Here is a 13979-nt window from a genome sequence, read left to right on the forward strand (position 1 = left end):
GTGCACAGAAACTGACACTGGAGGTAGGATCAGTGCTGGAACATTATGTCTAAAACCCAACTATGAATAACTTTGTAAATCATGCTTTGATAAAAGGAAATTTAAGTTTTAATAAAAGGTTTCTGATAAGGGAAAACTGGAATATGGAACTTTTATGATCTTTTTGTAGTATCATATGAATCCCTATTTCAAAATAAAGTTTTCTCAAAGTCACAATACAGAAAAATATGTGGTGATTATAATAATTCGCATTAAAGACTAAAGGGCAAAGAACATATAAGGAAGAAAGATTATGTTGGGATTCCTATTCCCAAACAGAAATCAAACATTCTGGGGCTGGAAAGATAGAACAGCGCTGCATGCTTGGCTCATGTCCGACCACCGAGCTCTCAGCACCACCTACGGTGCCCCCAAGACTTCCAGGAGTGATTCTTGAGCACAAAGCGAGGAGGATGCCCTGAGCCTTTCTGGGTCAAAAATTCAAATCAAACATTCAGACTCGATAAGAACACAATAACTGATTTGAATTTCCAGTGCTTGATTTTATAGCTGACAGCTTGCGTCTCTCTCTCTCTCTCTCTCTCTCTCTCCCTCTCCCTCTCCCTCTCCCTCACACACAAACCCCCAACCCCTCTGCCCACAGTTTTCACGAGGTACTATACCCTTTCCATCTCTCAGTGAGATATTTTAAAAATAAAGTTTTGCCTCCTATTAAATGGAAGATGAAAAGACTTTAGGGCCTAGCCAAGACAACGGCCCAGCCACTCACCGATGTGCGGCTGCTGCGCTGCAGCTAACGCGTACTGCTGCTGCTGAGCCGCAGTCAGCTGCTGGACGGTGAGCGCACTGGTCCTCTGGAAGAGCTGCCGGGGAAACGGGAACAAGAAGATTAGGCTCAAAGCACTCATGCCTAACTAGGAATCTGGCAACAGAGTATCTTAAGCTTTTATCTGAACCTCTTTTTCAGGTACAAGAATATTTTATTCAAGGAAACATGGAGTGTTTAAGAATCCCTACTGTCTGTCAATGCTTCCTAGCCTTCAGATCGGAACAGCAATGTACGAGTCCGAGAAGCATCTTTAAAGGAGCATGCTTTACCTGCTGCTGGGAATTGTAGTCAAAAAGGCCGACAGCAGCTCCTGAAGAGTCCATTGGTACCTGATTACCAGGATAATCAAACTGTAAAGAATCCAGACCAACTTGTTCCATGGCATCCAGATTCTGTGTTTCAGGATTTGAAAATTCTTCAACAAGTGGTTTATTAGCTGTAGGATTAGGAAGAGGCCCCAATCCTTCCGGGGGATTAGCAGTGGGGCCCAGACGTTCAACTACTTCAGTTGGAGAGGCTTGACGACTTCCAGGAGTACGACTATAAGAAGAAAATAGGAATTAGTATGTAGAAAGTCAACAGTATGTAGAAAGTGAAGCAGGAAAGTAGGAAAACTGGAACGATTTACAAATGGCTGCAGAATACAAAGTAAACAGCCTTTATCACTATTCCACTTTACCAATTTTTTTTTCCTGTCTAATGTAATTTGCAGGGGTGGACAAGGTTTTGGGCTATTTGTATTATTAATGATCAATGCTTCCAGTTTAAACAGCATAAACATATTAAATCAATTTTACACTAAAAAACAGTGAATTACACAATTTAGAGCACATGAAACTTCAGTCTTAAATCAGAGACAAGATGAACAGCAAATATGAATAGCAAATGGGGGGAAGAGGACTCCCTGGTGGTGGCTGTGGTGTTGAAATATGTCATGAAAAATCACTGTATCAATGTCATCCCACTGCTCAGCGATTTGCTCGAGCGGGCACCAATAACACCTCCACTGTGACACTTGTTGTTACTGTTACTGGCATATCAAATACGCCATGGGTAGCTTGCCAGGCTCTGCCATGTGGGTGAGATACTCTCAGTAGTTTGTCAGGCTTTCCGAGAGGGACGGAGGAATCGAACACAGGTCAGCAGAATGTAAGGCAAACACCCTACCCGCTGTGCTATCGCTCCAGCCCTAATGAAAAATATGTGTAATAATATTGGAAGTTTTAGTACCTAAATAGAAAAGGATTATTATTTTTTAAAATAGACATTTCCTGCCTTGGGATTGCCACAGAAGCCTGACAAAGAAGTATTTCCTTAGTCAATAATTTAGTTTTACCTTATTTGTGATTACTACAGCTGCAAAGTATAATTTTACTGTCTTAAATTTTATGAATTTAAAAATTTTTTTACACTGACTTTTCCCAATAAAAAAGAACAAAACACCATGATAAACAAATGGCCTTGTTGCTGTACACAGGATGGTACATGGGATAAGGTACCTGCTCTGGAAGCAGCCCACCCAGCTTGAACCCCCATAACACATATGATCCCCTAAACATGGCAAGGAAGGAGTTACCCCGAAGTAGAGTCAGGAGCGACCTACGAGCATCAATAGGGAACCCCAAATCCATCTTTCAGTGAATCTGAAAGACCATCATTGAGACCAAGGAGACAGAACAGGGTGAAGACACTTGCTCTGCAGCATGCAACCCCAGTTCAATCCCGAGCACCCACGGAAAGTCCCCCAAATACTGCTAGAAAACCCTGACCACAGCAGTGTGACCCCAAAATAAACAAAAATAAAACCCAACAGATCACTGCTGTACTTTATAATAAGAATTTTAAAGCAATTACCCGTAGCCTGCACATATGATCAATATGCTAGGACTTTTTGTGCGAAACGGGAGTGAATGTATATGTGAACATTATCAATAAAGTACTGAAGTAAAACTGAAATAAATGAAAATTGTAGGCTGTCTTCCCCGTACTAGTTGGCTGACTACAAAATCCATTTCATTTTATTTTCAAATACAATCTGAATTAAAAACAAACCCTTACCATATGAAAGCTAATCATTTTATCTTCCAGGACTCTTTCCTTATTGATAAAACTAAAGCTAGTACCTTACCATTCCAATTCAAGAACAGCAACAAAAAATTTATGAAAACCCACCAATAACAAATTCTTCAGTTATTATACCAAACGGTTTCAATTTAAACCACCCACCAGGAAGATGACCAGAAAGTGATACAGGAGATGAGTAAGTGGTTTGCATGCATCGACACTGGTTTGCTTCCCAGTGGCTCTGGCTCCAGTGCCGCCCCTCCCCCCCATTCTCATCAATAACTTTCTAATTAACCAAAGACAAAAATAATTATTGAAAATAGTTCTTCTCTGTGTATAACATGTCTGTCAAAATATGCACCTAATACATGACGAACATCATACATAAAAAGGGTAATCTACACATGAAGAGTAGTCAACTTTCTCTACCAAATAGCTTCTCCATTTTCCAGAAATACTGCTGGGTCCAAGAGATAGTACAGCAGGTAAGGCACTTGCTTTGCAAGCAGTTTCTCTGAGTTTGAAGGGCAACACTCACGGCACCCTACACTCTGCCAGGAGTAAGCCATTAGCACAGCCAGGAGTGGCCCAATCCACCCCTCCTAAATATTATCACTGGACTATAAAGAAAGGTTCCCTAACATTGTGGAAATTCCATTATCTAATATAAAACCGAAGGCTGAAGAAAATCCTTAGTTAACTGACAGAGTAGTAAAAGAATAATAATTAAAAAAAACTACTACAACTACGAAGAATTTTGAGCTTAGAGCTAATTTTTTGAAGCCTCCAGGATATTCTCTACTTCCTAATTTCAGAATATTAAATATTAGCATAAAGCCACATACTATTAAGATCACTTGCTCCTGAGTTAATATACACAGCAACTTCCCAAGTAGTACGCCCAGCCCATTGCTTGTATAAGTTTATCCAAAGGGACTTTGGAGATAGTTCTCTATTCCCGTGATCACGTTGTTCCCAATCTCAGGCGCTAAATGTACTCGGAGTGCTTTGAAAAGTCCCAGGCCAGGATCCACTGATGAAACCATCATGTCTATCAACATCAAACTGCAGAACAAGGAGCATGTGACTGAGGCTCTGCACATTGTCAATTCAGGTGGTCAGGTTCCCTGGCCACCGTAAGATTTACATCTCTAAAAAAGGCAGCTATACTAAATTTAAGACAGATTAATATAAAGACATAATGGCTGAGAAGTGGCTCATCCCACATGGCCTTGGGATCAAATATATTCCTAATCATAGACCTCTGGACAAATGTCAGGTACTGCACTCCTCAGGGGGCCTCAGAGTTGTCTCACCATCCTATCCCCAATCCTTCCTCCTATACAAACAGAAAAAAAAAAAGGGGGGGGGGAAAGGAAGGATTATCCTTTAATCTTCACGTGGGGGGGGGGCCGGGGAGGGGGGAGAAACCACCCCAGGTTAACACACGGTACAAAGGAAAATAAACCACACACCAAACTGGAAAAATGTCCACATCTGTTACATCAATTAATAGTAAGAATATCTACAGAGATATGCTTTTTATCACCCCCTTGAGAATGTTAAAATCTTACTTAAAATCTTTGCAATCAGCATCCATTCCATTTGGCAAACCTCTGCCATTTATTTTAGAATCATCATCATCTCCTGGTTTAAGATCTCTATTTTGGTCCTCCTCAAATGGAGAAGCCTTGCCTTTTTGATCTCCTTTCTCAGGTCCATCTGTTTCAGCATCTCTAGTACCCTAAGGAAAAAGACTCTGTTAGATTCCGAATACTTAGTAGAACACAGACAAGGCACCATCAAGTGACCTAAAACTACGCTATGATGCTCTCTCTAAGAGCAATGGATTATACTTTCAGCCAACAATTTATAAAAGGTCAAAATAAATAGTTCAACCCAGTGATTTAGAACAGAAGAACTGAGGCAACTTTAACTACAGCAGTGACAGAAAAGCTTAATTACCACAAATAAGATTAACAATCTATTTAATGAAGTCAAAGACTGTTTCATATCAAGCACCACCATTAATGAGCTATTTTAATCTTGCAAAAGATTTTTAAAATTAAGATTTGATTTCTGTAACATGTTCAAATGTCCTAAGAGGTCTAATATTTCACCCTTAGTAGAGGCAAAAGGAAGAAAACACCAGTACTGACACTGACATAATGTTCTCTGACTCTACAAAGGGCTAGAAAAACGAACGGACATAATACTTACAAAAGTTCCTTTCCTAAATCGAGAATCCAATTTATCAGCTGGAGAAGAACTTAATACATATTCTACCATGCTCACGCCAAGGCCTCCACTTTCAGATCGCGGAGACAGTATTGCATTTACTTCACTGTTTCCATGAAAACCCTGTCCAGATCTTCTCTGTACCATAATAGGCTGGGACATTGAATGGTCTGTTTGGAAGAAAGAAGAGAATCAAATACTTGGACAATTAAACTAAAAAAAAAAAAAAAAAAAGTACTTATACAGATTAATATACTAAAGAAAATTAACATTTTATTTTAAATGTTATTGAATAATCCATGTTGGGATGCAAACTCTTATCTATGTGTTTCTTGAGAAGAAATAGAAAGCCATCTGGCAAAACAACTAGAAGACTAGGCAAAGAATTATCAAGTCAAAATATTGATGATAAGGACCCGAAAGCCCAGCTACCTGTTACGTGAATTTTTTTTTTTAACATTCTGTACCAAAAATATCTTAAGTCTAGTCATTAAATGGCTGAATTATCAGAGAGTAACAATCATTGTATTGAGTTTTACATTTTTTAAAGGGTGGGGGGGGGCAAACATTCAGTAGTACTTGGGGCTCATTACTCCTGGCAGAGCTGTTCATAGGAATGTTAACTGCCAGAAATTGAACAAGTTCCCATGAAAGGTTATCAGTATCTATCTACAAAAGATTGGTTAGTGTCCTTTTTATTCATTTATAGTGCAAATAATGTCTTCTGTATGTAGGTATTTTCCTGTGTGGGGGGATTCTAAGAAACAAAAGTATCCCTACCCTCGATAAAAGTACAAATTCAAAAGGCAATCGTAGAGCAAGTGCTTTAATAAAAATAATACAGGGTACCATGTTAAAAGAAAGATTGTCAATCTTTCAGTTCTAGAATGAATCCCATATGAACTCATATGAATGAAGACAAGCAAAAAAACAGTTGAAGGTTAGGATTGAATGACGATTTTTTTTGAGTGAAACCAACACATGCAAAGGCCTCAAAGAGCCAGAAAACAATGAAATCAGTCACAGTAGTTCAGTTTGACAAAGGAAATATGTACAGGGAAAAAAATCTGTAGTCATGGAAAAGAAGATTTTCTTAAAAACAATTTCTTCAGGAAAAGGAATACGTTGTATTTATAAATGCCTGCATTCAGTAATGCCTGACAATTAAAAAATTTTAATTCTGGGCTCACTCCTGGGCACTACATGGCACAAGAGCCATGGAGAACCGAGAAGGAATCTTGCTGAATACCACACCTCCAAGTGTGGTCCAAAACCTATTTTTAAAACAGGTAATACAGCAGGCTGGAGAGAGAGCTCAGGAGGCTGAGCGGAATGCATCCTCTACACGTGAGGCCCAGGCTTGATTCCTGATGCTGCAAAACCCTAGCTCCACCGGTTTTCCCTGAACCTCAAAACTCAAAGAAAAAAAAAAATCTGCTTTCAGGTTTCTAGTATCTCCTCATAAATATGGCCATTTAAAAAAAAAAATTGAGGCAATACTGGGTTCTATGAATGTATATTCAAGGGTTCAATGTGCCATAGAGCTACCAACAAAATGCCAATCACCTCTCTACCACCAACCACTGACTCATTCAACCCACTCGCTACCACCCCCACCTTTTGATGGTCCTATATCTCTGATCAGTCTAAGGATTTGCTTAATTTGGACAGTATCTACTTCCTTATAGATCTCATCTTTAAAATTTTATCTATTCAAGGCTGGAGAAATAGCTTATTAGGTTAATCTCACAATTTGCAATAATATATACATGTTGGAAAAATTTTATCAGTGGCATTAGTTGTCCCCCCCAAAAAATATTTCCAAAAATATATCCTTGTCATTCATCATAAAATATTTTCTCATTTCTCATGAAGCTTTATTTTGGAATGCCTTATAAAATATCTGGTCTGGTAGATAAATTAATAGACATTCAACCTTCAAGACATAAAAATCAAAACAAGAGTCTGGAGAGGTTAAGGTAATTGGTCTTGTATGAGACCAACTCCATTTTGTTTTCTTTTTTTACTTTCTCCTTTTATCTTTTTTTTATTTTCTTTTTGGTTCATACCTGGAGATGCACAGGGGTTACTCCTGGCTTTGCACTCAGGAATTACTCCTGGCGGTGCTCAAGGGACCATATGGGATGCTGGAAATCGAATCTGGGTCGGTGGCGTGCAAGGCAAACACTTACCCACTATATTATCGCTCTAGCCCCAAGACCAACTCGGGTTTGATCCTAGGTATCCCATATGGTGCCCTAAGCACTGCCAGGAGTGATTCCTAGAGTGCACAGTAGTAAAGAGTAACACCTGAGCATCACCAGGTGTGGCCCCAAAACAAAAACAAAACCAAGAAAAAAAAAACCCACAAACAAAAACCAAAAAATCCCGAGGAGCACGCTATATTTGCATATACTGGTTGAATTAAAAGGAAATTCAAATATTTTGTTCATTTGGGGGCTAGAGATCACCTGGCTGTACTCAGGAAGCCCTTATGTGATGCTGAGGATCAAACCAGGACTTGATCCCCGTAATCCCATATGGTACCAAGGACAACTAGGAGGAATTCCTGAGTGCAGAACCGCAAGCAGCACCTAAGCATGGCTGGGGGTGTGACCAAAATCTAAGTAAATCAATCAACCTTTTTTAAAAAAGAGAAAAATCCTACAGTTAAATTAGCATATCCTCTATTTCCATATGAATTCAGAATTCTATCAATTTAAAATGAAACTGAGTAAAATATTACTGTTATAAACCCTTGCAATCAAATTACCAAGAAATATGCATGCAACTTATGAAATTTCAGAGAGCATATTTTCTTTGTCAATATCATTTGGGGGTAGATAGGGCTTAAGAATGAGCAAGCTCATAATTCTCACATTTATACCAACTTACGAGAAGTTCCCCATGCAGTCTCTCTCCATTCATCATCCCCAAGAAATATGCCTTTTTGTCCATCTTTTGTTGAATCATCAGGTTCCCAAAACTTTTTGGTAGGCAATAGCTATATAGAGGAAGGAGAAAAAAAGTATTAAAAATGTATGTTAATTAACAACAACGTTAGGAGAAGCAAACTTACCACAGATTATGTAACAAGTTTGAGTTTTTCAATGCTATGAAAATTTAGCTTATTTTTGTCCTGTTAATGCAACAATTCCCCACTTTCAGTACTAGCTCTAGTAATTCTAAATCTGGATGTTAATCAAAGCTCACCTGAGATTTTTCTACATCTCACAACTGTTTTTGCTGTATTGTATGACTTTTTAAACAGGTTTTTTTTTCCCCCAAAAGACATACTAAATGTCTTACTCCAGACAGGTAACACAAGAAAAACTATCTACTAAATGTTTACATGTTTTTTTCTTTGTTTCCTAGAAGTGCCAGTAGACCACCTCCAATCCTACAAACTTCCAAGACAGCCATTTTGTTCTTTCTTCTATTATTCAATAGTACAAACAACTCTTCCTGAGTCCTAAATATACAGTCTATCAATCCCAAAGCAGACAGTTGTGGAGGTCAGGAGAAACAAGAGGGATACTCAAACACTTTGGGAATAAAAATCCTGTACTCTACTATCCTATAGCACCTAACAAAAATGTTGATATAATGATTCCCTGTTTATTCAAAATATACATTTGGCTGACTGCTAATCATACTTTAATTTCATGCAGGTCTTCCTACTTAGAGAAAGCCTGACGCTTAGAAGTGGTGGACTAGAACTACGTGTAAAGTATGCATTTGGAATTTTAAAAAGCTTTAGTAAACTACTCATCCCTCTTCCTCCATGTTGCCCATCTTACATTGCTCAAAGCCAAACCTAAATACATACGTCTATTTCTTTTACTACATTTATCACACTAAATTAAGTGTTTGTTTCCTTAAGTGGATGACAACATGTTTTAGACAGCTCACACACTTATAAACTATTAAAAAATGTCACAACACCTGTAGTGGGTCTGAGAGTTCAGACTGCATGCCTGTTGGAGGTTCACAGTATGAGTGGAAGATGAGGATGAACAGAGTAAATCAGGAACAAAGACACAACTGAGAAAATGAAGTGCATAGAACGGGGGTGAGATGGTCACAGATGTGAAGAGGTCACAGCTGATGTTGTTAAAGCTAAGTCAGATTATGAACATTATTAATTATGAACATTATTAAGGACATGCTTAAAATTGCAACTACACTGAAGCAATAGAAAATCAAGAGCGATATTGTTTTAAACTCAAATTTGTAAATTTAGAATAACATACTCTAAATTAAAGGCAAAGAGATCAGTTTAAGAAAATTACAAGACCAATATAACAAGAACTAAAGCAGGGTACTTGAAAAATTGAAAAAAAAAATAAGTATACTGAGACAATTAAAAGGAGAATATTAACAATAAATGGAGCTGTCGGGCAAAATAGATTTTTAAAAAATCTCTCTATGAAACAAACCTGTTATGGAAAACTGATGATTCTAAATTGAACATTTTTTCACAGTAGAAGTCAAGCTAATCTCTAAAATACTGAGTAAGTAAACTATTTCAGGGGGAAAAAGGTTCCTGAAAGAATTTTTTAAAAAGAATACCTCTTAATGTCTATTTCATGAGAAAAGTAGTATTAAGCAAGAGCAAAAAGGAATTGAAAATACAATTCAGTGGGGGCTGGAGTGATAGTACAGCAGGTAGGGTGTTCCCAGAGTCTGCCAGGAATAAGCCCTATCACTGCAGGGTTTGGTGTGCATAAGGGTCCATGCAATTTCTTTCTTTTCTCTCTCTCTCTCTCTCTCTCCCCCCTCCCTCCCTTCCTCTCTCCCTCTCTCTCTCTCTCTCCCTCCCTTCTTCCCTCTCTCTTTCTCCAGCAGCCCATGAAAAAACAAATTGCAAACAAATTAGCAACAGAACCAGAAGTCACAGACTCAGAAGTCTCTGATACAAACTAATCATTTGAGATACTAAAAAATCAATACCTCTTTGAGGAGACTGTTCCAAAGTAAGGTTCTATGTGGTACCTTCACTGATTACTGCTTTAAAACACAAGCTGCCTAACTATGGGGAAAAAAATCTATACAGCATTTACTCATTGTGCTACATATATAACTTACCTTGCACAGGTAAACAATCATTAAAGAAAATTTAACAACTTTCCTAACGAGGCCCTGTACTCATGTTCTTAAAAAAGCTTTCTGTGATAGTTTATCTACAATGACTACAAGTGCTTTTAAAGAAACTACAAATTTGTGAACAAGAATAAATAAATGGAATAAATAATAGGCGCAAGCAATAATTCAAGACAGAACAGTTTAAAAATACATACAAGCAGTTCACTGGTTGGAACTACAATAAAAACATACATTTGCTGGAACCAGGGACAGACTACTACAGGAAAGGCACTGGGCTTGCACAAGCCAGACCAGGGGGTTCAACTCCCTGCCTATACATATGGGGTTCTTGATCTCTGCCACGAGTGATCCATGAGTGATCCCTGAGCACCAGGGTGGGCCAAAATCCAAAAACCAAACAAACAAAACAAACCCACAGACTCTTACTGGAGACTCTTAGAAATGGGCAAGCAGTAGAAATAAGCAAGCACACTTCTTCTAAGAACAATGGAAAGATCTTTAAAATCTGTGACATATGCTACCTAAAGCTATTCATTAGTTTCTTTCCTAAAAAACAAAACAAAAAAACACCTAAACCAAGACAAGCACCGTATTTCTAGTCAACCCACACTTTGGCTCCTCCACCCACAGAAACCATGAAATTCACGGGCACATCCATCTGCATCCATCAGTCTTGCAAAGGTACCAAACCAAATGAATATAAGCCCTAAGAACTGAAAAAGGTTTACAAAATAGAGGATATGACTCAGTGGCAGAGGACATATTTCACATGAGTGAAAATCCTGGGCTGGATCCCTGGTTTCCCTGGCCTCCCAGGCACTGCGTGCGTGCGTGTGTGTAGCAGGGGGTGGGGGGTGGGGGGGGACAGACATGACACGACGACGGGACTTATAGACTCTATTGTCATTTATGTTTTAAATTAAGGCATTTATGTAATCCTCCAATTTGAGACTCTTCTGCTTCATAAAAATGTCATGGGTTGGGGCAAGGGAGAGCTCAAAAGACGCATTTCCCTGGCATGTGGAGACCCCATACTCTGGCACCCCTCTCAGTCTCCTAAGCACCATCAGGATGACTCTGCTGGGCCTAAGCTGAGAGGTCCCATAGGCCCCTGAGCTTTTGCCTGGGATTTTAAATCAAATGTAAGATGACTAATAACAGGAGTTCATAAAAGACTAGCATAAATGCTAGCAAGTGTATGAAGACCAAAAGATACAGATTCCCTAGAATACAGAGAATGGTGCTTTCCCAAACTTAATAAAAATCTTTTCTACCAATAAATAATATCAATACCACTTAGGTTTTTGAATCTTGACCACTTCCCTAAATGTTCTCTATTCCCAATATCCCTTCAAATCACCAGCAAACATTAATAGGTAGTATCACTTCTAGTAGGAAGCAATATTGTAACAAGTCAAAAGCCATCTTTTAAGTTCAAAGCACAATTACCAATTACGTGGGTGGTCTTGAGCCAGTTTATAGTAACCAGTCTACGTTTCAGTTTCTAATCTGCAGAATAAGAAGTCAGAGTGTCTATGAGTTTCTAGATTGAAAATAATCTACCTGGAATAGCATCTGTAGCACACACATAAATGCTAAGCATCTTCACAATGAGATGTCTGAATTTGTTAATACTGTAAAATACAAGTAACAGGACTAGAGAGACAGCACAGAAGTCTGGTGCTCATGCTCTGCATACAGGAGGCCCAGGGTCCATGCAAAAACACATGATACAAATTCATATATCTGTCGGGGCCGGTAATACGTAACTGATTAATAACTTTGAAGTATTTCTCTAATAAAAAATTTTAAAAATAATAAAAATAAAGTGTTGCAATATTATTCATCACAAAAGGCTTATCAATAGCTGTTTGCTTTCTTTTTCTGAAGTCTGGGTATCCTAGGGGACCGTGAACCATCTTAAGAAGAAGCTGCCCAATGGTTGCCACATTTTGAATAAGCAAGCAGAATTAGGGGGCTGGGCATTGTTCAGGAGTTACAGAACATGCATCTATCCCAGGTTCAATCCCTGGCCCCACATGACCTCCTGAACAACCCTGAAGCACCCTGGCTTCAAACAACATTGCATCTGTGAGCCCTAGCATTTGACTGCAGACCAGCCGGCTGAGGGCTGTAGTGGTCCCTGAATCCCAAGTCCTGCTTGGACTCTCCTTCTCACCCCCCAAATAAATATAAATAAAAATAGGAAACAGAACTAGAATTTCAATTGTCCAAAGCCACATACAAAACTAGTAAACGGCACCATTAGGATGAATCCTGTTTACTTCTAAGGCACTATCTTTACACTTACCACCATCAAAGATTCAAATCAGATCTGGAGAGTACAAAGGTTAAAGTGCTTGCCAAGCACGAAGCCGTGGCTATGACCCTACCTCAAATCTGGGTTATAACACATGACCCCTGAGCACCACTTACAACTGTCCAAAAAGCAAAAATTAAAATTGCAAAACAATTTAATTTCTGAAAAGTATTTTTGAAAATCTCAGTATTAAGGTCAGTAATAGACACCAAGAAAAATTTAATCAGGGACATTAATTCAGTGGTAGAGAACTTAACTTGGGATACACAAGGTCCTGGATTCAACCTCTGTTTATCAAAAAATAGAAAAAGTTTGAGTAATACTAAAAGTTTTAGTATTAATCCCCTTAAAGTTTGGAATCATATTCAGCTCATTAAAATAAAATGTGGATTTTCATTTAGCAGACAGAATTTAAGGTTATCATAAAGATTTACTCAGATCAAAGCTAGCGCATTTGAGCCCAAAGACAACAGAACAGCAAATAAGGCACTTGCCTTGCAAAGCAGCTGACCCAGGTTCAATTCCTGGCACCACCTATGAGTTCCCACAGCTGCAGGGTATGCCCCTATACCCACATCCCCCACCCCCCATCCACCAAAAAGCTAGAGATTGGAGAGGTATCTGTGATACATAAAAAAGGTTAACTCACATTACTGTCTTCAAAGGTACCAACTTAAGATCATAAGACTACTGACCGATTTAAGCAGAACTAAGTCTCCTTTACCCTCGTGTAGTATGTTTACCACTTAAAAATACCTGAGACTGGTAAAATAATTTTCTTTGAATACTGTGTCAGAAAAGAAAGGATAATTATTTATAGTCCTAGCTATAAAAATATTCCAAGTAATTCAGTTGTTTAAAGTTAAATTCTGGGCTGCCTAAAGAACTTCAAGCAGATGCCTCATCCCATTCTACATGCTCTCAATAACATAGACAACAGGCAGATGCCCTTACAGTGTGATTTTAAAACATGCATGTATCAAAGTTCAACCTATTATAAATTAGCTTCGATATTTTTTTTAAAGCTACATGACAGCTAGCAAATCAGGTATGTTTTTTTTAACAAAAATGACCTATCAGGGGAAAGATGGAAAGAATGAACTTATGAATGGATGATCTGTTCCTATTTTCAGATGAACTAGGAGAGACTGCCTTGTAAAGGTAAATGAATCAGTATATCACAACCTACACACAAAAAAAAAAACAGTACATTTGAAAATAGTCTAATATGTAAACACAGTGCTTTTAATACATTACAATTCAAGACATAATAAGAAAAACGTAAAAGAAAAAGTCAAGAATAGGCAATCCATTTAAAAAAAGGGTGTTGGCATTAAAAAAATAAACAATTTTTGAAAACCCACGAGCCAGAAACTCAAGGCTGCTTTTCATTTTACTATAAAATGAATGAATTCTGGGATA

General features: G+C 38.3%; 1 protein-coding gene across 16 annotated transcripts in view; it reads right to left on the reverse strand.

The window, feature by feature from the left end:
* The window catches only part of PUM2 (pumilio RNA binding family member 2), an 87538-nt gene that overhangs the window by 47818 nt on the left and 25741 nt on the right, over positions 1-13979 (reverse strand). For all 16 annotated transcript variants that reach the window (XM_055120782.1, XM_055120789.1, XM_055120783.1 and 13 more), the window contains 5 exons: positions 8027-8135; positions 5114-5301; positions 4468-4637; positions 1099-1369; positions 770-863 (listed from right to left, as the gene is read on the reverse strand). In XM_055120782.1, coding sequence (XP_054976757.1) covers positions 770-863; positions 1099-1369; positions 4468-4637; positions 5114-5301; positions 8027-8135 — 832 coding nt within the window. The remainder of the gene's footprint in view (positions 1-769; positions 864-1098; positions 1370-4467; positions 4638-5113; positions 5302-8026; positions 8136-13979) is intronic.

This window comes from Sorex araneus, chromosome X (genome assembly GCF_027595985.1).
Source record: "Sorex araneus isolate mSorAra2 chromosome X, mSorAra2.pri, whole genome shotgun sequence".
In the NCBI taxonomy this organism is placed as follows: Eukaryota; Metazoa; Chordata; class Mammalia; order Eulipotyphla; family Soricidae; genus Sorex; species Sorex araneus.